The sequence below is a fragment of the Anomaloglossus baeobatrachus genome, chromosome 8, assembly GCF_048569485.1.
Source record: "Anomaloglossus baeobatrachus isolate aAnoBae1 chromosome 8, aAnoBae1.hap1, whole genome shotgun sequence".
Lineage (NCBI taxonomy): Eukaryota > Metazoa > Chordata > Amphibia > Anura > Aromobatidae > Anomaloglossus > Anomaloglossus baeobatrachus.
The window spans coordinates 14,001,651-14,023,580 of NC_134360.1; the positions used below are offsets into that span (position 1 = coordinate 14,001,651).

Below are 21,930 nucleotides of genomic sequence, written 5' to 3' on the forward strand. Positions count from 1 at the left end.
AGCATGGTAGTGCCCGCTCATCACTAGTTACGAGTACAGAGCACCTGAGCATGGTAGTGCCCGCTCATCACTAGTTACGAGTACAGAGCACCCGAGCATGGTAGTGCCCGCTCATCACTAGTTACGAGTACAGAGCACCCGAGCATGGTAGTGCCCGCTCATCACTAGTTACGAGTACAGAGCACCTGAGCATGGTAGTGCCCGCTCATCACTAGTTACGAGTACAGAGCACCTGAGTATGGTAGTGCTCGCTCATCACTAGTTACCAGTACTGAGCACCCGAGCATGGTAGTGCCCGCTCATCACTAGTTACCAGTACTGAGCACCTGAGCATGGTAGTGCCCGCTCATCACTAGTTACCAGTACTGAGCACCCGGGCATGGTTGTGCCCGCTCATCACTAGTTACCAGTACTGAGCACCTGAGCATGGTAGTGCCCGCTCATCACTAGTTACCAGTACTGAGCACAGTAGTGCCCGCTCATCACTAGTTGTCACACATGCACTTTCCCTCTATTCCAACACAGGGCTTCACACCCTCCGTTCTTGTGATTGGTGAAGGACCCAGTATTCCGACCACCGGATATAAATACATCACCGATCCTAAAGTTGATAAAATGTTTTTTTTGCGGGGAAGTCACTTAAATATATGACTAGGTTATCTCTATTTTTAAGTTTTTCCAATTAATTGTATTAAAGAGAATCTGCCAGCAGTTTTTTGCTATGTAATAGGTGAACAGGACAATGTAGGGGCAGACACCCTGATTCCAGTGATATGTCACTTTCTAACCTTTGTTTTGCTTTTTTAATAAAATAGGCATTTAATCAACAGGAGTTTATCAATAGAGGACTAAGTGTTTTGTGCCTTCTAGTCCAACCACGCCCCCCCAGTCATTAGCAGTTTTCTGCCTATGCACAATGAACACAGAAAGCTGCCAATCAGTGGAGTGAGGTCAGGTACTGCACATCCCTATTGATCTGAATGGGAGGCAGATGTGCAGTACCTGGCCGCAGCCGCTATCAGAAGACTGAGCAGCTCCGGTACTGAGCATTTCCGGCTGCCTGCTACCGGCACCGATATCAGCTGATCGGCGAGGGTGCGGGGAGTCAGATTCCGGCTGATCAGACATTGATGACCTATCCTGAGGATGCACCATCAATATAAAAGCAGTGGACAACCCCTTTAAGGATAGACTATCAACTGAAACTTCTGTAAATCCCTTTGCCACAAAGTGTCATCTGGCTGCACCTGGAGTGTATAGAAGTATATAGTGCTGGAAAGCGCTGGGTATCTGGACCTAAACTCGGACACATTATCAAGAGAGAAAACGGATTAACCCCCGAAATAGAAACATATTCATCATTTTGGAAATGGTGTCATTTATTGTGCAGCGCAACGCAGATATTCCTGAAATGCAACAGACAGTACGATACGACGGCTCCTGTTCACACGATGGAGCGGCATCGTCTGCTCTACACAAACTATTCAGCAATCAACAAATTGTCATCTTTTTTATTCCATACATCATTAGTACACCTAAAAATAAGAAATGTTTTATTATAGAAATTCCATTATTTCTCCTTCTGGACGGTCTTTAATGGGTAAAACGTCATCAGTGAATAGAAAGTTTCCCATTAATGAGAGGAGATGACAGTTGGTGCTTATAAAATTCTATGGAGATCTGTAAGGCTGTGTACACACAGTGCGTTTTTGCAGCGTTTCTTCCTGCAGATTTTCACAAATCTGCAAGGAAATCCTTATGAAAGCAAAGTCTATGAGAATTCTGAAGTGTTGTGCACATGTTAAGGATTTTTTTGCTCGCAGATTTTGTTGCAGAAAGTAATTTGCAGAATGTCAATTGCGTCTGCATTTTTTTTCCTGTGTTTTCACCGTTAATAGAAATGAAAAAAAAATGCATTAAAAAAGTGGCAAATCTCTGCAAAAATGTAGCAAATGGCAAGAAAAATGTAGCAAATGGCAATAGCAAATGGCAACAAAAATGTAGCAAATGGCAAGAAAAATGTAGCAAATGGCAATAGCAAATGGCAACAAAAATGCCGCAAATGGCAAGAAAAAGGCAGCAAACTGCAAGAAAAAGGCAGCAAATGGCAAGAAAAATGCTGCAAATTGTAACAAAAATGCAGCAAATTGCAACAAAAATGCAGCAAATGGCAACAAAAAGGCAGCAAATGGCAACAAAAACGCCGCAAATCATGGCAAAAACACGTTTTTGCTGCAGGATTTTTCATGCAGATTGTCTGCAACTAAATCTGCAATGTGTGCACATAGCCTTACCGTCATTTCAGCAGGAGGTCTGTCGGCCTCTAGCTCCTCCCATCTCCATAGAATGTTAAAAGCACCAACTGTCATCTCCTATCTCTGTAACGATGAAGACTAACTCCGCTGATTACAGATTTTACCCATGACCTGAAAGATCCATCCAGGAGCAGAAAGAAGCTGATTTCTTCAGTAGGATGTTACAAAGTTGCTCATTCTCTTGTGAACTATTGAATGGTGAAATAAAACTTAAATCAGCGTTTTAAGTGACTTTTATCTAAACGTTCAGTTTGGCAATTCGATAACAAAACTGGCACAAATAATGATTTGTAAGTACAATCTGTTTGGGTTCAGAGACGTGTCGCGCCCGCTCCGGCCCAGTGACCGCGCCGAGGTCTGGGGGCGACTTCTGTGACTATTGTTTTACTTTTCCCAAGCTCCGATCACCGCTGACGCGACTGTTGTTTCCCCGAGTTCAAAGAAAGCTTTGATGCAGCTGCAGCTTTGCCGAGCTCCTGATTGAACTATCCGAGAATTCCCAAACCGCCCGCACCGCACCCCGGCTGCAGACAATGATGCTCCACGTACCTTTTTCAACTGCGCCTCCAACTTACTACATTCCTCCTTCTTCTGCTCGATGGCCATCTCCAGACTCTTCAGCTTGGAGTCTCGCTTTATTCCTGATGAAGCCAGTGTGGATGCGTGCTCCTTCATATCAATCAGGCTGGTCTGTAAAGAAAAAGAACAATTGCTTCATATAAAATGGTCCCTTGTGCTAAAATACTAGTGGTTGTGTCTGGTATTACAGCTGAGCACTCCTCATAGTGGTTGTGTCTGGTGTTACAGCTCAGCGCTCCTCATAGTGGTTGTGTCTGGTGTTACAGCTCAGCGCTCCTCATAGTGGTTGTGCCTGGTATTACAGCTCAGCGCTCCTCATAGTGGTTGTGCCTGGTATTACAGCTCAGCACTCCTCATAGTGGTTGTGCCTGGTATTACAGCTCAGCACTCCTCATAGTGGTTGTGTCTGGTATTACAGCTCAGCGCTCCTCATAGTGGTTGTGTCTGGTATTACAGCTCAGCGCTCCTCATAGTGGTTGTGTCTGGTATTACAGCTCAGCGCTCCTCATAGTGGTTGTGTCTGGTATTACAGCTCAGCGCTCCTCATAGTGGTTGTGTCTGGTATTACAGCTCAGCGCTCCTCATAGTGGTTGTGCCTGGTATTACAGCTCAGCGCTCCTCATAGTGGTTGTGCCTGGTATTACAGCTCAGCGCTCCTCATAGTGGTTGTGCCTGGTATTACAGCTGAGCACTCCTCATAGTGGCTGTGCCTGCTATTACAGCTCAGCGCTCCTCATAGTGGTTGTGTCTGGTATTACAGCTCAGCACTCCTCATAGTGGTTGTGCCTGGTATTACAGCTCAGCGCTCCTCATAGTGGTTGTGCCTGGTATTACAGCTCAGCGCTCCTCATAGTGGCTGTGCCTGGTATTACAGCTCAGCGCTCCTCATAGTGGTTGTGTCTGGTATTACAGCTCAGCGCTCCTCATAGTGGTTGTGCCTGGTATTACAGCTCAGCGCTCCTCATAGTGGCTGTGCCTGCTATTACAGCTCAGCGCTCCTCATAGTGGTTGTGTCTGGTATTACAGCTCAGCACTCCTCATAGTGGTTGTGTCTGGTATTACAGCTCAGCGCTCCTCATAGTGGTTGTGCCTGGTATTACAGCTCAGCGCTCCTCATAGTGGTTGTGTCTGGTATTACAGCTCAGCGCTCCTCATAGTGGTTGTGCCTGGTATTACAGCTCAGCGCTCCTCATAGTGGCTGTGCCTGGTATTACAGCTCAGCGCTCCTCATAGTGGTTGTGCCTGGTATTACAGCTCAGCGCTCCTCATAGTGGTTGTGCCTGGTATTACAGCTCAGCGCTCCTCATAGTGGTTGTGTCTGGTATTACAGCTCAGCGCTCCTCATAGTGGTTGTGCCTGGTATTACAGCTCAGCGCTCCTCATAGTGGTTGTGCCTGGTATTACAGCTCAGCGCTCCTCATAGTGGCTGTGCCTGGTATTACAGCTCAGCGCTCCTCATAGTGGTTGTGCCTGGTATTACAGCTCAGCGCTCCTCATAGTGGTTGTGCCTGGTATTACAGCTCAGCGCTCCTCATAGTGGTTGTGCCTGGTATTACAGCTCAGCGCTCCTCATAGTGGCTGTGCCTGGTATTACAGCTCAGCGCTCCTCATAGTGGTTGTGCCTGGTATTACAGCTCAGTGCTCCTCATAGTGGTTGTGCCTGGTATTACAACTCAGCACTCCTCATAGTGGTTGTGTCTGGTGTTACAGCTCTGCACTCCTCATAGTGGTTGTTTCTGGTATTACAACTCAGCACTCCTCATAGTGGTTGTGTCTGGTATTACAGCTCAGCGCTCCTCATAGTGGTTGTGCCTGGTATTACAGCTCAGCGCTCCTCATAGTGGCTGTGCCTGGTATTACAGCTCAGCGCTCCTCATAGTGGTTGTGTCTGGTATTACAGCTCAGCGCTCCTCATAGTGGTTGTGCCTGGTATTACAACTCAGCACTCCTCATAGTGGTTGTGTCTGGTGTTACAGCTCTGCACTCCTCATAGTGGTTGTTTCTGGTATTACAACTCAGCACTCCTCATAGTGGTTGTGTCTGGTATTACAGCTCAGCGCTCCTCATAGTGGTTGTGCCTGGTATTACAGCTCAGCGCTCCTCATAGTGGTTGTGTCTGGTATTACAACTCAGCACTCCTCATAGTGGTTGTGTCTGGTGTTACAGCTCTGCACTCCTCATAGTGGTTGTGTCTGGTATTACAACTCAGCGCTCCTCATAGTGGTTGTGTCTGGTATTACAACTCAGCACTCCTCATAGTGGTTGTGTCTGGTATTACAGCTCAGCGCTCCTCATAGTGGTTGTGCCTGATATTACACCTCAGCGCTCCTCATAGTGGTTGTGATTGGTATTACAGCTCAGCGCTTCCCCTGGTGGTTGAGTTGTGTCTGGTAAACAATCAGCCAATGATCAAGGGCAAAATTAATATCTGCAATGAAATTTGACTGAAAATTTCAGGCTGATTTTACTTTGGGGTCTCATTACCAATGTGCTACACAAGAAACATCTCATGATAGGTAAAACCAGTGAGCTGCCTCAAGACCTTCACAACCTTATTGTTTCAAAACATCATAATGATGGCATTGGTTACAGAAGAATTTCTAAGCTACTGAAGGTTTGAGTGAGCAGTGTTGGGGCCATAATTCGGAAGTGGAAAGAACATCATTTTACCATAATCCGGCCACAACCAGGTGCTCCTCACAATATTTCATCAATAACCTCCAGCAGGCCTTAAGGCTGCTTTACACGCAGCGACATCGATAGCGATGTCGCTGGTGAAAGCAACCGCCCCGTCGGTCGTGCATCACGGGCAAATCACTGCCCGCGGCGCACAATATTGTTAGGCCCTATCACACATACTTACCTGCCTAGCGACGTCGCTGTGGCTGGCGAACCGCCTTCTTTCTAAGTGGGCGGTTCGTGCGGCGTCACAGCGACGTCACACGGCAGCCGTCCAATAGAAGCGGAGGGGCAGAGAGCAGCCGAAAGAAAGTCACGCCCACCTTGTTGCTGGAGGACACAGGTACGGTGTTGTTCGTCGTTCCTGGGGTGTCACACGTAGCGATGTGTGCTGCCGCAGGAACGACGAACAACCTGTGTCCTGCAACAGCAACGATATTTGGGATTAGAAGGAAGTGTCAATGATCAACGATTAGCTGAGTATTTTTGATCGTTAGCGGTCGCTCGTACGTTTCACATGCAACGACGTCACTAACGAGGCCGGATGTGCTTCATGAATTCCATGACCCCAACGACATCTCGCTAGTGATGTCGTTGCGTGTAAAGCCCCCTTTATGCAACCCACCTCTTTTTCCGTCAGCTCCGCCTGCAAACTGTTGACTTTTTCTTTTAGATCTTTGTTCTCCTTCTTGTAGTTTTCGATCTCTTCTAGTCTTTCTCTGTCATCTCGCTCCCTTTGTTCTTTTAAACGTTCAATAATTCTCTCCTAAAGGATTTAATAATCAAAAAAAAAGGGAAATAGATTATTACCAGATAATCACTTCTGAGCATCTAGGTAGAACTGTCTAACATTAGGGGCAGTGTGAGAGTCCTAGGAGTCGGAGTTACACATTTGTTACACTGTAACCTTGCTAGAGAGTGCGGCAGGAACAAAACTGAATTTAATATTAATTTCTGATTCTCTACGTTAGATGTAAGGAAGGTGATGTCCACAGCTGTAAAATGTATGTCAAAGCACATTGCAGGCAGTGAACATCTAATGGCACAAAAGCATTAAATGACTGACATACAGATGTGGCAGATCAGTCACAATAAATGGATAATGAGCAACACTTTCCAGCAAGTTTCATACAGGCACAGAAAAAATAAATGATGCTGATGCTATTTTAGACTAGTTTACTATTATTCTGGTCTGATGAAGACACAATCTCGCCCTCATCTCAATGAGGAGCAGCACAAATCTGCTTTTTTTTCCAAGAAAGGGTGACAAATGCATTGTCTGATCCTATATGACTCAGCTTCATACACTTGTATAGGGGTAAGCTGCAATTCCAGGACAGAGGTGGCACTGTTTCTTGAATAAAAAAGACTGGTTCTGAAAAGTCCCTTTAAATGACTAAATCAGTCTGTATATTCAGTCTCATGCAAAGAAGCATGGTACTTTCGTTCTCTACAAAAAGTGGAGGCGGGACTTTCGTTCTCTACAAAAAGTGGAGGCGGGACTTTCGTTCTCTACAAAAAGTGGAGGCGGGACTTTTCTAGAGGAAGTGGAGGTGGGACTTTTCTAGAGGAAGTGGAGGCGGGACTTTTCTAGAGGAAGTGGAGGCGGGACTTTTCTAGAGGAAGTGGAGGCAGGACTTTTCTAGAGGAAGTGGAGGCGGGACTTTTCTAGAGGAAGTGGAGGCGGGACTTTTCTAGAGGAAGTGGAGGCGGGACATTTCTAGAGGAAGTGGAGGCGGGACTTTTCTAGAGGAAGTGGAGGCGGGACTTTTCTAGAGGAAGTGGAGGCGGGACTTTTCTAGAGGAAGTGGAGGCGGGACTTTTTTTTCTCTACAGGAAGTGAAGATAAGATTTTCTCTGGACAAAAAGTAGGGGCAGAACTATTACTCTGTACAGGAAAGTGGGGAAATGACTTTGCCTCTACAATAAGTGAGGCCAGTCTTTGTTTTTCTGCTCATGTGCTCCTGTCTATCAAACATAACAGAACAGCAGGCTATCAGTTCAGGACCGGTAAGCCATTAGAAGGAGCAATGTTTGCTGGGAAGATGGTGAAATAAGTAGCACACTTTAACATTTAAATGGATAATCCAATCTTCTTCAGGTGCACATGTCCCCCGGCCTGTGGACTTTCTGATTGCTGTGGAGAGGGCGCTCCTGATTGACTGGCAATTCAGGCAAACATCTTCCAGCTGGCCCTAAATCGGCACCCCTGATGCTGCCATATGAGCCCATTAGCACAGTATGGCAGAAGGTGGCTACAATCAGGAGTTAACAATATGTGCCATTGATCCAGGCCAGATTTAGAGCAGCTCTTTCAAGCTCATTGGGGAACAGCTTGTAAGCGCTTTATGATTATCCTTGTGGCAATGAGCAGAAATTAATGGAAAAAAAAAATCAAAGATGTAGGCAACATAAGATACATTTTAATAGGAAATAAATTGCAAAAATGTTTATATGTAAAAGATATTTGCAAATGTATCCATTACATTAGTTCAATGATTTAACCACTGGTAGAAAAGGCGTCTGTCCGCTGCAAAATTACAAAACGACCTAAAACCCAATAACAGAGCAGCCCCTTCCCCGACGTCCCCAATGTAGTTGTTTAGAAATGAAGAGGATCGGAGTTGGGTCAGCATTATTAAAGGGATATTCTCACTACTGGAGACAAAAATGTGGCTCCTTAATTCTTGTACTTCTGTCTACGATCGACCAACAACCCAAATGTAAGAACCCAATTACCTTTTCAGAGAGGGCTTCTTCCAAAGTTGCCAGTGCAGTGTCCGTGTTACTGGAATCTGTCTGCAGCGATTTCACTCGATCCTTCAAGTTTCCAAGTTGCTTGTCTTTGTCTCGGAGTTGTTCTTGTAGATTTTCAATCTATAACACAAAACAATAATACTATAGAAATAAAAAAAACTAATCCAGGGAATCAATTTTTTAAGTGTCAGGGGACTTATTTTTTTGCAAAAAAAATTACAAAATAAGTTTCCTGATTTTATAAATATTTCTGTTTTGTGCTGATCTTTAATTACACAGATGGATTCCAAATTCTGCATTTAGTCAGTGGAAACAGTCGACAAGTTGGAGGTCAGGCACCAAAGGTACGTTCACACTTGTGTTTTTGATTCTTTATGTTTTTGTTTCTCTTTTATGATGTGGAGGGGATGGATCTGTTCAATAATAGATTCAAAAACATCAAACATCAATCACCAGGAGAAACACATAGACTATAGTGGGGTCTGTCTAGCTGCTGCTATTTTTTGTTAGTTTTGCATTTTACCCATTTCAGAAGTATTTCTTGTCTCATTTTCCAAATACAAGCTACAAGTCTATATGATGCCTCCAATATGAAAGACCCTGTATCTTAGGAAGACTAATATATACCTGTATTATATTTCCCTCTTTCCCTCTCTCTCACCATCCTTTTCCTCCCTCCCACTATCTCTTTCTGCCCCTCTCTCACTCTTCCTCTTTCCCTTTCTCCCACGCTCCCTCTACTCCTCATTCCGTCTCTATCACTGTCCCTTTTTCCCTCTCTCAATCTCCCACTATCTCTCCCACAATCCCTCTCTCCCACTCTCCCTCTCTCTTTCCCTCTCTCCCTCTTCCCACTATCCCTCTCTCTTTCCTTCTATCTTAAGCCTGCTTTACACGCTGCAATTTCACATACGATCTTGTATGCGATTTGCAAAGCCCCCATCGTATGTGTGGCACATTCAATTTGTTGAACGTGCCGCACATACGAGTAACCCCCGTCACACGTAACTACCTTCCATATGACCTCGATGTGGGCGGCGAACGTCCACTTCCTGGAGTGGGAGGGACGTTCGGCGTCACATCAACGTCACACGTCAGCCGGCCAATAGATGCGGAGGGGCGGAGCTGAGCGGGATGTAAACATCCCACCCACCTCCTTCCTTCCGCATTACCGGCCGGGAGCCGCGGGACGCAGGTAAGATCTGTTCAATGTTCCCGGGGTGTCACACACTGCGATGTGCGCTGCCCCGGGTACGATGAACAATCTGACGTTCAATTCTAGAGAAAGGTACGATGTGTATGCGATGAACGTTTTACCATTCAATCGCGCGTAGCTGTCAAATACTGCAATGTACCTTACGATGCCGGATGTGCGTCACTTACGACGTGACCCCGCCGACACATTGTAAGATACATTGCAGCCTGTAAAGCGGGATTTACTCTCCCTCTCCCTCTCTACCAATATCTCTCTCTCTCTCTCTCCCTCCTTCTCTCCTACTCTCCTTCTCTCTTTCCCTCTCTCCCACTAGCCCTCTCTCCCTCTTCCCACTATCCCTCTCTCTTTCCTTCTCTCTTACTCTCCCTCTCTCTTTCCTTCTCTTACTCTCCCTCTCTTTCCCTCTCTCCCACTAGCCCTCTTTCCCTCTTCCCACTATCCCTCTCTTTCCTTCTCTTACTCTCCCTCTCTTTCCCTCTCTCCCACTAGCCCTCTTTCCCTCTTCCCACTATCCCTCTCTTTCCTTCTCTTACTCTCCCTCTCTCTCTTTCCTTCTCTAACTCTCCCTCTCTCCCACTCTCTTTCCCTCTCTCCCACTAGCCCTCTTTCTCTTCCCACTATCCCTAGCTCTTTCCTTCTCTGTTACTCTCCCTCGCTCCCACTCTCCCTCTCCTTCTCTCTCTCCCACTAGCCCCCTCTTTCCTTCTCTTACTCATCCACTCTCACTCTCTCTTTACCTCTCTCCCACTAACACTCTCTTTCCCACTCTCTTACTCTCCCTCTTTCCCACTCTCCCTCGCTCTTTACATCTCTCCCACTATCCCTCTCTATCACTCTCCCTCACTATAATGCTCCCACCCTTCCTCTCTCTCCCACCCTCCCACTATCCCATATACTAAAAATATCCTTCGTTTCCTATAGCAACCAATCAGAGCTCCTATTAATGATCTGTAGCAAAATAGAAGCAGACCTGTGATTGGTTGCTGTAGGCCATCTGATAAATATCCAGGCTTAACTGTCACAAGAGCCAATATATTACCTCACACATCCAAACTTTAGTAAGTAAGAGGGTTTGTTTTCTGGTGAATAACTGTAAAGCGCGAGTTTAAATTTCCTCTAAAACATAGTCTATGACGTTCCCTGAGTCACATGGGGCGTCTGTGAAAAATGTCATGATTGTAAATGCGACGTTGCAAATTCCTTTGGAGGACACACATACACACATACATATTCACTCAGCTTTATTTATTACATACATTTTTTTTTTTTTGCACTTTCAGGTCTTCTTTTTTCAGTCGTCAGACTAAATAGAACATCATTGTTCACTGGTCGCCAGCGCTGCGTCCATGGGGGTGAGACCCATCTGCATCAATTTACTGATTATTATATTTATTATTTTATTGATTGATTTTATTTATTAGTCTGCCTATTGTAGAGGTCAGGAATACCTTTTTAAAGGGATATAGGGGGTTAAACTTCCCTGCAGACGCATTAAAATTTAACTGCAGCGCCTCTACAGGACAAATAAAGAATTACAACAGTCACATTAAAATCAATGGTGCGTCATTGAAACGCATGCACCTGCTGCGTCTTTCTGATTTCAGAGAAAATTTGGAGGCACCTTCTTAACGATCTCAGAATTGATATTGTTGATATTGATATTATTTTCAGATTTGCTATCGACTTGTGAAATAAAAAGTAAAACAATGGTAACACTTTACAAATTGTTTTCTCAAACAAACAACCCCATTAACCATGATAATTAATTTGGGGGGTGAGGGGGAAGAAGCTGTAATAATGTTTCCTGTGAAACGTGTAGAGGGTGGGAGACTGGGCCTGGGGATAGAGGACGGGGGCATGGGGGATAGAGGGCGGGAGACGGGGGCATGGGGGATAGAGGGCGGGAGACGGGGGCATGGGGGATAGAGGGCGGGAGACGGGGGCATGGGGGATAGAGGGCGGGAGACGGGGCATGGGGGATAGAGGGCGGGAGACGGGGGCATGGGGGATAGAGGGCGGGAGACGGGGGCATGGGGGATAGAGGGCGGGAGACGGGGGCATGGGGGATAGAGGGCGGGAGACGGGGGCATGGGGGATAGAGGGCGGGAGACGGGGGCATGGGGATAGAGGGCGAGAGACGGGGGCATGGGGATAGAGGGCGGGAGACGGGGGCATGGGGATAGAGGGCGGGAGACGGGGGCATGGGGGATAGAGGGCAAGAGACGAGGCACACGGACAGAGGGGCGGGAGACGAGGCACGCGGACAGAGGGGCGGGAGACGAGGCACGCGGACAGAGGGGCGGGAGACGAGGCACGCGGACAGAGGGGCGGGAGACGAGGCACGCGGACAGAGGGGCGGGAGACGAGGCACGCGGACAGAGGGGCGGGAGACGAGGCACGCGGACAGAGGGGCGGGAGACGAGGCACGCGGACAGAGGGGCGGGAGACGAGGCACGCGGACAGAGGGGCGGGAGACGAGGCACGCGGACAGAGGGGCGGGAGACGAGGCACGCGGACAGAGGGGCGGGAGACGAGGCACGCGGACAGAGGGGCGGGAGACGAGGCACGCGGACAGAGGGGCGGGAGACGAGGCACGCGGACAGAGGGGCGGGAGACGAGGCACGCGGACAGAGGGGCGGGAGACGAGGCACGCGGACAGAGGGGCGGGAGACGAGGCACGCGGACAGAGGGCGGGAGACGAGGCACGCGGACAGAGGGCGGGAGACGAGGCACGCGGACAGAGGGCGGGAGACGAGGCACGCGGACAGAGGGCGGGAGACGAGGCACGCGGACAGAGGGCGGGAGACGAGGCACGCGGACAGAGGGCGGGAGACGAGGCACGCGGACAGAGGGCGGGAGACGAGGCACGCGGACAGAGGGCGGGAGACGAGGCACGCGGACAGAGGGCGGGAGACGAGGCACGCGGACAGAGGGCGGGAGACGAGGCACGCGGACAGAGGGCGGGAGACGAGGCACGCGGACAGAGGGCGGGAGACGAGGCACGCGGACAGAGGGCGGGAGACGAGGCACGCGGACAGAGGGCGGGAGACGAGGCACGCGGACAGAGGGCGGGAGACGAGGCACGCGGACAGAGGGCGAGAGACGAGGCACGCGGACAGAGGGCGGGAGACGAGGAACGGGGACAGAGGGCGGGAGACGAGGAACGGGTATAGAGGGTGGAAAAATTGGAAAAAATAAAAAAAAAATATACACATTTGGTATCGCCACTTTCAGAAATGCCTGATCTATCAAAATATAAAATCAATTATTCCGAGCGGCAAAAAAAAAAAAAAATTCAAAATTGATACTATTAAAAATATAAGCTTAACGCAAAGCATAAGCCGTCACTGAGCAATAAATCCTGAAAAGTTAGAATGTTACGGGTCGCGGAAAATGGCACAAAAAGTGCACCAATTTCTTTGGACAAACGTCTGAATTTTTTTTCACCCCTTAGATAAAAGTAAGCCTATTCATGTTTGGTGTCTACAAACTCACAGTGACCTGAGGCTTCACACCCACACATCAGTGTTACCATATAGTGAACACCGTGAATAACATTTCTCAAAAACTATCGTGCAATCGCACTTTTTTCGCACTTGGAATTTTTTTGCTGTTTTCCAGTACACCATATGGTAAAACTTATGGTTTCCTTTAAAAATTCAACGCGTCCTGCAAAAAACAAGCCCTCGTATGGCAAGATTGACGGAAAAATAGAAAAAGTTATGGCTTTCAGAAGAAGGGGAGCAAAAAAAACCGAAAAATCGCTTGGTCATTAAGAGGTTAAACGTGCGATGCCGCGCACCAACCACCACCGCAGCAATAGTGCACCAGAGGGGCAGATGACCTGGTGCCTTACAACACCCATGCTGCAAGGTTGAGTCCCCATGACTCCAGGCCGCACCGACACAAAACCACCACCACAATGGCCGCCGCACACTACAAGTACCCTGTGAATGGAGCTGAATAACCCACCTTCTACCAGCCACCAGTGTGTGAACTGAGAGCAAAAAAAGGCAGCACCCCTCCTGCAGGCTCCTGCTGATTAAACACGCCTGTGCCACATGGGAGGAGTGCTGGTCCAAGAAAAAAACTGAAGGGGACAGACCATGCAAAAACAGACATGAACCGCACAGCCAAAAATCATCAGTGGATCCAATGCCGCTAGGCAAAAATTAAAAGCCTGCGATCCACAATACACTGCGCCCGACTGATTCCAGATTCCCCAAGATCACATCAGGCCATGGACACACTCAATGAATGGAATATAAGTAGGTGGGGAGGTGATTGTAACTATTTGGCCATGCCAAGGATGCATCGAGTGCCTGTGCTTGGTTTGACCAGTCGTTTTGTGCTGAAAACAGTTTTAAATACAATTCTTTGAGTTGAAAAATCCCTTTATAAGGCTATGTGCGCACGCTGCGGATTTAGGTCCTGTGCGCAGGCTGCGGATTTAGGTCCTGTGCGCAGGCTGCGGATTTAGGTCCTGTGCGCAGGCTGCGGATTTAGGTCCTGTGCGCAGGCTGCGGATTTAGGTCCTGTGCGCAGGCTGCGGATTTAGGTCCTGTGCGCAGGCTGCGGATTTAGGTCCTGTGCGCAGGCTGCGGATTTAGGTCCTGTGCGCACGCTGCGGATTTAGGTCCTGTGCGCACGCTGCGGATTTAGGTCCTGTGCGCACGCTGCGGATTTAGGTCCTGTGCGCACGCTGCGGATTTAGGTCCTCTGCGCACGCTGCGGATTTAGGCCCTGTGCGCACTCTGCGGATTTAGGTCCTGTGCGCACGCTGCGGATTTAGGTCCTGTGCGCACTCTGCGGATTTAGGTCCTGTGCGCACTCTGCGGATTTAGGTCCTGTGCGCACGCTACGGATTTAGGTCCTGTGCGCACGCTGCGGATTTAGGTCCTGTGCGCACGCTGCGGATTTAGGTCCTGTGCGCACGCTGCGGATTTAGGTCCTCTGCGGATTTAGGTCCTCTGCGCACGCTGCGGATCTAGGTCCTGTGCGCACGCTGCGGATCTAGGTCCTGTGCGCACGCTGCGGATCTAGGTCCTGTGCGCACGCTGCGGATCTAGGTCCTGTGCGCACTATGCGGATCTAGGTCCTGTGCGCACTATGCGGATTTAGGTCCTGTGCGCACGCTGCGGATTTTACCGCAGAAAATGTGTCTAACATTGCTGCAGTCATTCCCTAGCAAAACCTATGGGTATAAAAAAATGTTGTGTGCACACTGCGTTTTTTTTATATCTGCGGATTTACCAGCGGAATTTCCGCTGCGGAATTAATGTGCATGTCACTTCTTTTCCGCAGGTACCTTCGGTTATTGCCATAGATAATGTTAAATCCGCAGGGATCAACCCGCGGAAAATCCGCACCAAACCGCGGCAAAACCGCATGTGGATTTTGTTGCGATTTTGGTGCGTTTTTTTTTACCGCAGGTGCGGGATTCTTTCAGAGGGTCCGGATTTTCCTAAGAAAAAGTCCATTTCTAGTGCGCACATGGCCTAAAATGTAGAATCTTTAACTGGCTGGATTTGTCCTGATACAGTATTTATCATATTTAAGGTTCTCCTGGAGAAACAATGTCTCCGTGGAAATCCATTGTGTTGTTTGCAGAAGAAAGGAAACAAAGACTCTGATTTCTGTTGGACGTAATAATATGTAATAGTTGAAGTGTTGAGTGACCTCCTCATATGGATCGTACAGTGATTACGGTATTTTATTGATGAAGGTTTCCTGTATGTTGTCAGGGCTTATTCCATATACTGTAATGATACATTTTCCCCGCGTGTTTAATACGCAGCCGCCACCGCTCCCATCCTCTTGTGTTACCGGATCATCCGGTAAAGAGCGTTCTCTAATCGCCACCTCCTTCACAAAGCGCTGCTTACAGGACACAATGCGCAGGATCCCATTATCCCATCAGATTCCACCTTTCAGGAGTGATACCGGATCATCCAGGGAGAGGGGGACTCACTTTCCGAACAAGTCACCCGGCTCCTGTCAAACTGTGCCAGAAAGTCAGATAGGTCTGATGCCCGCTGTGCAGACTACGGGCAAAGTGTGCAAATTACAATGCAAAAGCAACAGAAAATAATAGGAAAAAAAAGACTGACGGACGAGGATTAGAGAAATCCTCGACACTAGGTAAACAGACTGGAATATGTGATGTGAGGCTATAATCACTGTCCCCATTGGGGCTCACAATCTAAATTTCCTATCAATGTGTTTGGAGTGTGAGAGGAAACCCACGCAAACACGGGAGAACACACAAACGCCTTACCTTACAGATATTGCACATTAGCTATCCACTGAGCCACTGTGTGCTAACCACTGAGCCACCGCACGCTATCCATTGAGCTATCATGTGCTAACCACTGAGCCGCCACATGTTAACCACTGAGCCACATGTGCTAACCAATGAGTCACCACGTGTAAATAACTGAGCCACCCAGTGTTAACCACTAAGCCACTGCAAACTAACCACTGAGCCAGCACGTGCTAACCACTGAGCCACCACGTGCCAAACATTGAGCCACTGTGTGTTAACCACTGAGCCATCATGTGCTATCCACTGAGCTATTGCATGCTAAACACTGAGCTATTGTGTGTTATCTACTGAGCTATTGCATGCTAACCACAATGTCACTGCGTATTATCCACTGAGCTATCACATGATAACCACTGAGCCACCACAAGTTAACCACTGATCCACTGTGTTTTATCCACTGAGCTATTGCGTGCTAACCACTAAGCCACCACATGTTAACCACTCAGCCATTGTGCTGCCAGTTAGGGTTGTTTTATACAAGTCATCAGGAAAGAGTACTTTAAAGTGTAAAAATATGTGTGGGATTGGGAAGAATAATTAAATGACTTATTACAATTTGAATTCTTATATTTTGCTACGCTGTAGATCTGGTAGATCTCAATGTTGAGCTCTGCATAATTGCGCGCACACCATTTATTAACAGATTTCTGTGTGCACTGTGCATAGACAGAAAGCTGTCTATAGGGGGTGGGGTGGGGATATACAGAGCAGCAGGATTACTAATCTGCTAATGATAATCTACTGCTGATAAAACAGTGATTTTATCAAAACTATTACAAGCAGCCCAGTAAGTGACACATCACTGGAATCAGGGTCTCTGTATCTACATTATGCAAAAACATGGTGACAGATTCCCTTTAAATAGTCAATCTTGATGGTACTGACCAGACTGAGGATGGACATTATCACACAATACAAGACAAAACTCTTTGGTCTCATGCACTTTGCCTGAGCCATCAACCAGATAAATCTCGAGGAAGGTCGTATTGAATGTATACATTGTGTGGAATTCTATAGATTAGAACGGTGGCTCAGTGGTTAGTGCTGCAGTCTTGTGGTGGCTCAGTGGTTAGCACTGCAGTCTTGTGGTGGCTCAGTGGTTAGCACTGCAGTCTTGTGGTGGCTCAGTGGTTAGCACTGCAGTCTTGCGGTGGCTCAGTGGTTAGCACTGCAGTCTTGCAGCGCTGGGGTCCTGGGTTCAAATCCCACCAAGGACACCATCTGCAAGGAGTTTGTATGTTCTCCCCGTGTTTATGTGGGTTTCCTCCGGGTTCTCCGGTTTCCTCCCACACTCCAAAAACATACTCATAGGGAACCTAGATTGTGAGCCCCAATGGGGACAGTGCTGCCAATGTATGTAAAGCGCTGTGGAATTAACAGTGCTATATAAATGAATGAATATTATTATTATATTATATTTTGGGGTGAAGCCATAAGGCTTGTGTGAACAGAGTCTTGGGAGATCATGAAGAAGACACCGAGTCAAGAAACTGCAACAACAGCATTGTCTTCTTCTGTAGGAGCCGGATCCGAGCAATTAACCCTCCGCTTGTTCTGCAGAAGCTTTTCCTACAAACATCAGTTCTGCCAACTCCAAAAAGTGCTAATCTTGTCACTCTCCTGGCGTCTGTCTCAGGAATGTTTCTTAAGAATTTAGGGATTAGAGGAGCTCGCACCTGAGACAGACACTGGAATTCCACCGAAACCTAAGTTCTCAGAAGGAAAATTGCCTCCATTATCTTATCCTTAAGCTAAAAACTGAAGAATCTGGAGCTTCCAGGATCAGAACCGGAGCATTCTACAGAGAGGAAGAAGGGGGAGAGCGAAGAAAAAACCGATCCGGTGAAAACAAATCTGCAGAGATGCTTCAGAGACAACAGCTAACCCCTCTGAAAGGTTAAATCCATCCAGGGTTTATTGCTCCTAGCTCTGAAGAAGCCCCCGCTCCACAGATGTGCGCTCCGCTCTCCCAGGACTGGAAAAGCCACTTCACTTGCTATACAAGAGGCTCCCTCTGCTGCCAATAATGGGAAGCGTTGCACACCCACAACTTGTCAGAGCTGCTACAATATACACCGTGCAGAATTATTAGGCAAATGAGTATTGTGATCACATGACACTTTTTATACATGTCGTCCTACTCCAAGCTGTATAGGCTGAGAGCCAACTACCAATGAAGTAAATCAGGTGATGTGCATCTCTGTAATGAGGAGGGGTGCAGTGTAATGAGGAGGGGTGCGGTGTAATGACATCAACACCCTATATAAAGGTGTGCTTAATTATTAGGCAACTTCCTTTCCTTGGACAAAATGGGTCCGAAGAGAGATTTGACAGGCTCTGAAAAGTCCATATTGTGCGATGTCTTGCAGAGGGACGCAGCAGTCTTGAAATTGCCAAACTTTTGAAGCGTTATCACCGAACAATCAAGCGTTTCATGGCAAATAGTCAACAGGGTCGCAAGAAGTGTGTTGGGCAAAAAAGGCGCAAAATAACTGCCCATGAATTGAGGAAAATCAAGCGTGAAGCTGCCAAGATGCCATTTGCCACCAGTTTGTCCATATTTCAGAGCTGCAACGTTACTGGAGTATCAAAAAGCACAAGGTGTGCCATACTCAGGGACATGGCCAAGGTAAGGAAGGCTGAAAACCACCACCTCTGACCAAAAAACAGAAGATAAAACGTCAAGACTGGGCCAAGAAATATCTTAAGACTGATTTTTCAAAGGTTTTATGGACTGATGAAATGAGAGTGACTCTTGATGGGCAGATGGATGGGCCCGAGGCTGGATCAGTAAAGGGCAGACAGCTCCACTCCGACTCAGACGCCAGCAAGGTGGAGGTGGGGACTGGAATGGGCTGGGGTCATCAAAGATCAACTTGTGGGACCTTTTCGGGTTGAGGATGGAGTGAAGCTCAACTCCCAGACCTACTGCCAGTTTCTGGAAGACAACTTCTTCAAGCAGTGGTACAGGAAGAAGTCGGTATCGCTCAAGAAAAACATGATTTTCATGCAGGACAATGCTCCATCACATGCATCCAACTACTCCACAGCGTGGCTGGCCAGTAAAGGTCTAAAAGATGACAAGATAATGACAAAACCCCCTTGTTCACCTGATCTGAACCCCATAGAGAACCTGTGGTCCCTCATAAAATGTGAGATCTACAGGGAGGGAAAACAGTCCACCTCTGGGAGCAGTGTCTGGAGGCTGTGGTGGCTGCTGCACGCAATGTGGATCATAAACAGATCAAGCAATGACAGAATCTATGGATGGTCGGCTGCTGAGTGTCATCAGAAATAAAGGGGGCTATATTGGGCACTATTTTTGGGGGGTTTTGTTTTTGCATGTCAGAAATGTTTATTTCTAAATTTTGTGCAGTTATATTGGTTTACCCGGTGAAAATAAACAAGTGAGATGGGAATAGATTTGGTTTTTATTAAGTTGCCTAATAATTCTGCACAGTAATAGTTACCTGCACAAACAGATCCTCCTAAGATAGCCAAATCTAAAAAACCCTCCAACTGCCAAAAATATTAAGCTTTGATATTTTTGAGTCTTTTGGGTTGATTGAGATCATAGTTGTTGATCAATAATAATAAAAAAAAATCCTCTAAAATACAACTTGCCTAATAATTCTGCACACTGTATAATAAGGGAACGAGCAACCACAGGAGCACGGGCGCTCAAAGTGACTGACAAGGCAGCTATCTGCTGGAGATCTGTAGCACCCAGGGGTACTCGATTCCGGGCAGTGTACGTCTTGGGAATGTCACGGTGGTGGCCGTTACCCGGTTCCGTGCCCTGGGCCCTTTTGGTAATGGTGATATTTACAGGGGAGATTATGATAATGTTCACTTGTGACGCCACTTGCGGTGTTGCGGCTAAGTGCAGGGAGCCGCGGCTGCAGAATGTCTCTACTTTGGTTGATGGTATGAGCAGCTAGTATGGTAGTCCCTCTGCAAGTAGGGTATTGCCCCAGTGGGTGTATGGTGCAGTGGGTGTCGGAAGAAGGAGTCCACACAGGTGTTTAGTGCAAGTGGTTTACTCACTTTCTTGAGATGGTAACTGGTTGCCCGAGGCCGGCTGGTTTCGCCTCCAGGTCCCCTTCGTCCCAGTGCCAGTCTGGTTCTCTGGTGCCTTCTTCCCCTGAACCTGTCTCTGGTAAGTGGGTCCCCGTGGTATAGAACAACTGGGGTTCCCGTTCTGTGGTCTGTCCACTTCTGTCCGCCTGAGGGTAGCATGAACCCTGTGGGGTTGGAGTCTCTGGTCCTGTCCCCGGTTCTCCCTTTGCTACTGAGTCTTCGGATTCTTTAGGGTCAGCGAGGTCCTCGATGGTCACCTTGTTGTGCAGGTGTTAACAGGTCGGCTTGAAGCTCTTTCCTGTCCTAGGGTCCTGTACCCCGTCGGTGCGTAGTTCTGGAAGTACTCCACCGGCAACCACATCTCCTGCGTACCAGGTTATCGTTAACCCGAGTCAGGACGTTGCTTCACTTCCACCTTCACACTCCTCTACTGCTGTCACCTCACTGACTACTCCACAGTCTGTCCCTCCCACCTGGTCAACTAGTGGACTGGAGTGGCTCCTCTAGGCGGCCATCCATTGGTCCCACCCTAGCTGGGTACCCTTGCATGGGATATTGTTGGGGAAAACTGGGATTACCTGGCTTTTTGTTGGTACCGGCCCTGGGTTCTGGGTCCCTAAGGGGGTACGCCCTGCATCCTGATGGGGATGCAGAACCTTGTAGTACCCTGATGGTTTCAGGGGCGCTACAGATCAATGCTGGAGCAAAGGGTTACCCAAAACAGCGATAGGTCCAGCAATGCCAATGGCAAACTGCTCACATTCCTGCATTATCTGCTGCAGAATTTGGTGCAGATTGTGCATTGCTTTAGGCTCACAGTCTTCATGTCATGAATATCTAAAATGTCCCCAAACAGTTTAAGCCAAATGTGTGCCAGAATATGGCATAATGTACGTTTGGGGGGCACTCTGCGGTCTCTCATCAAAGACTCGTGTCAAACGGAGGTTTTTACAACCATCGCCGACTGTCATGACGGCATCAGGATCTGTGGACACTACTGATTCTGTCACTCTGCCTGATAACTTCTCTGATATCTGGAATCAGCGCAGGCAGACTCAGGCCTCTGCCCACAGACTTGTAGTACACAGGCAGGCTAGCAAGAATTAATCCCTACTAGTCTGCTTGTTAGTCTCTTTGATCACATTCGGCAGGGGAGCCAATCACATTTGCTGCCTTCCTATACATGCTGGCTGGACTATTCCATTAATACCAGCTATAGCTTCTTTATACTGGTCTTGTGACCATGTGATAAAGACTTACTAGTGGCTGTAGTACATTATTGCTGTGAGTGTTTGCGGTGCTGTTAACCCTTGCTGTCCTTTTGTTGCTGCCTTACTTTTTTTGCTTTTTTCCATAGTTTCTTACTGTTTGTTACTGTGAGTTTGCAGCTTGTTTGAGTTTTGTTTTTTTCCCTGTCTGTGTTTATCTGAGTTGCCATCATCGCACCCCTGCCCCGTCTTTCTGTTGGGGGAACAGTTTAGTGCTGATCAGGAGAATAGTAAGGCAAAGACTCTAACATCTCTACCATCAGGGGTAATCCGGAGGTTAGGGATAGCCTAAGGTGCTCTAGCGTGAGGGACAGTATAGAAGTCCCCTGTCCCTTACTATCCTGCAGACATTTTGAAGCACTTGAATCCATCCTCAATTCTGCTAAACCCCCCCCCCCCTGCCAATCACCTTGACTGGATGCTCACTGTCCAGAGAACTCAGTTAGGATTGATCACAATAATTTATAGGTCACATCGTACCCCGTCCCCCTCTTATATCTCCTGCCTAACCTCCCGATACCTCTCCACACGTAATCTATGGCCTTCACACACCTTTGCTCTTTGCATTCAGCTTTTTAGCTCCACATACAACTATCTTCAAGATTTCTCCCATATGTATCCCATAATTTGGAACTTGCTACCCCAACCGCGCACATTTCCTTCACATTTAGAGACTTTTAAAAGTAAGTTGAAATCTAATCTCTTCAGAAA

At 47.7% G+C, this 21,930-nt stretch overlaps 1 protein-coding gene across 8 annotated transcripts in view; it reads right to left on the reverse strand.

Moving 5' to 3' along the window:
* Positions 1-21,930, reverse strand: part of ERC2 (ELKS/RAB6-interacting/CAST family member 2) — a 1,225,588-nt gene that overhangs the window by 795,688 nt on the left and 407,970 nt on the right. For all 8 annotated transcript variants that reach the window (XM_075321314.1, XM_075321312.1, XM_075321310.1 and 5 more), the window contains 3 exons: positions 8,313-8,450; positions 6,199-6,339; positions 2,865-3,005 (listed from right to left, as the gene is read on the reverse strand). In XM_075321314.1, coding sequence (XP_075177429.1) covers positions 2,865-3,005; positions 6,199-6,339; positions 8,313-8,450 — 420 coding nt within the window. The remainder of the gene's footprint in view (positions 1-2,864; positions 3,006-6,198; positions 6,340-8,312; positions 8,451-21,930) is intronic.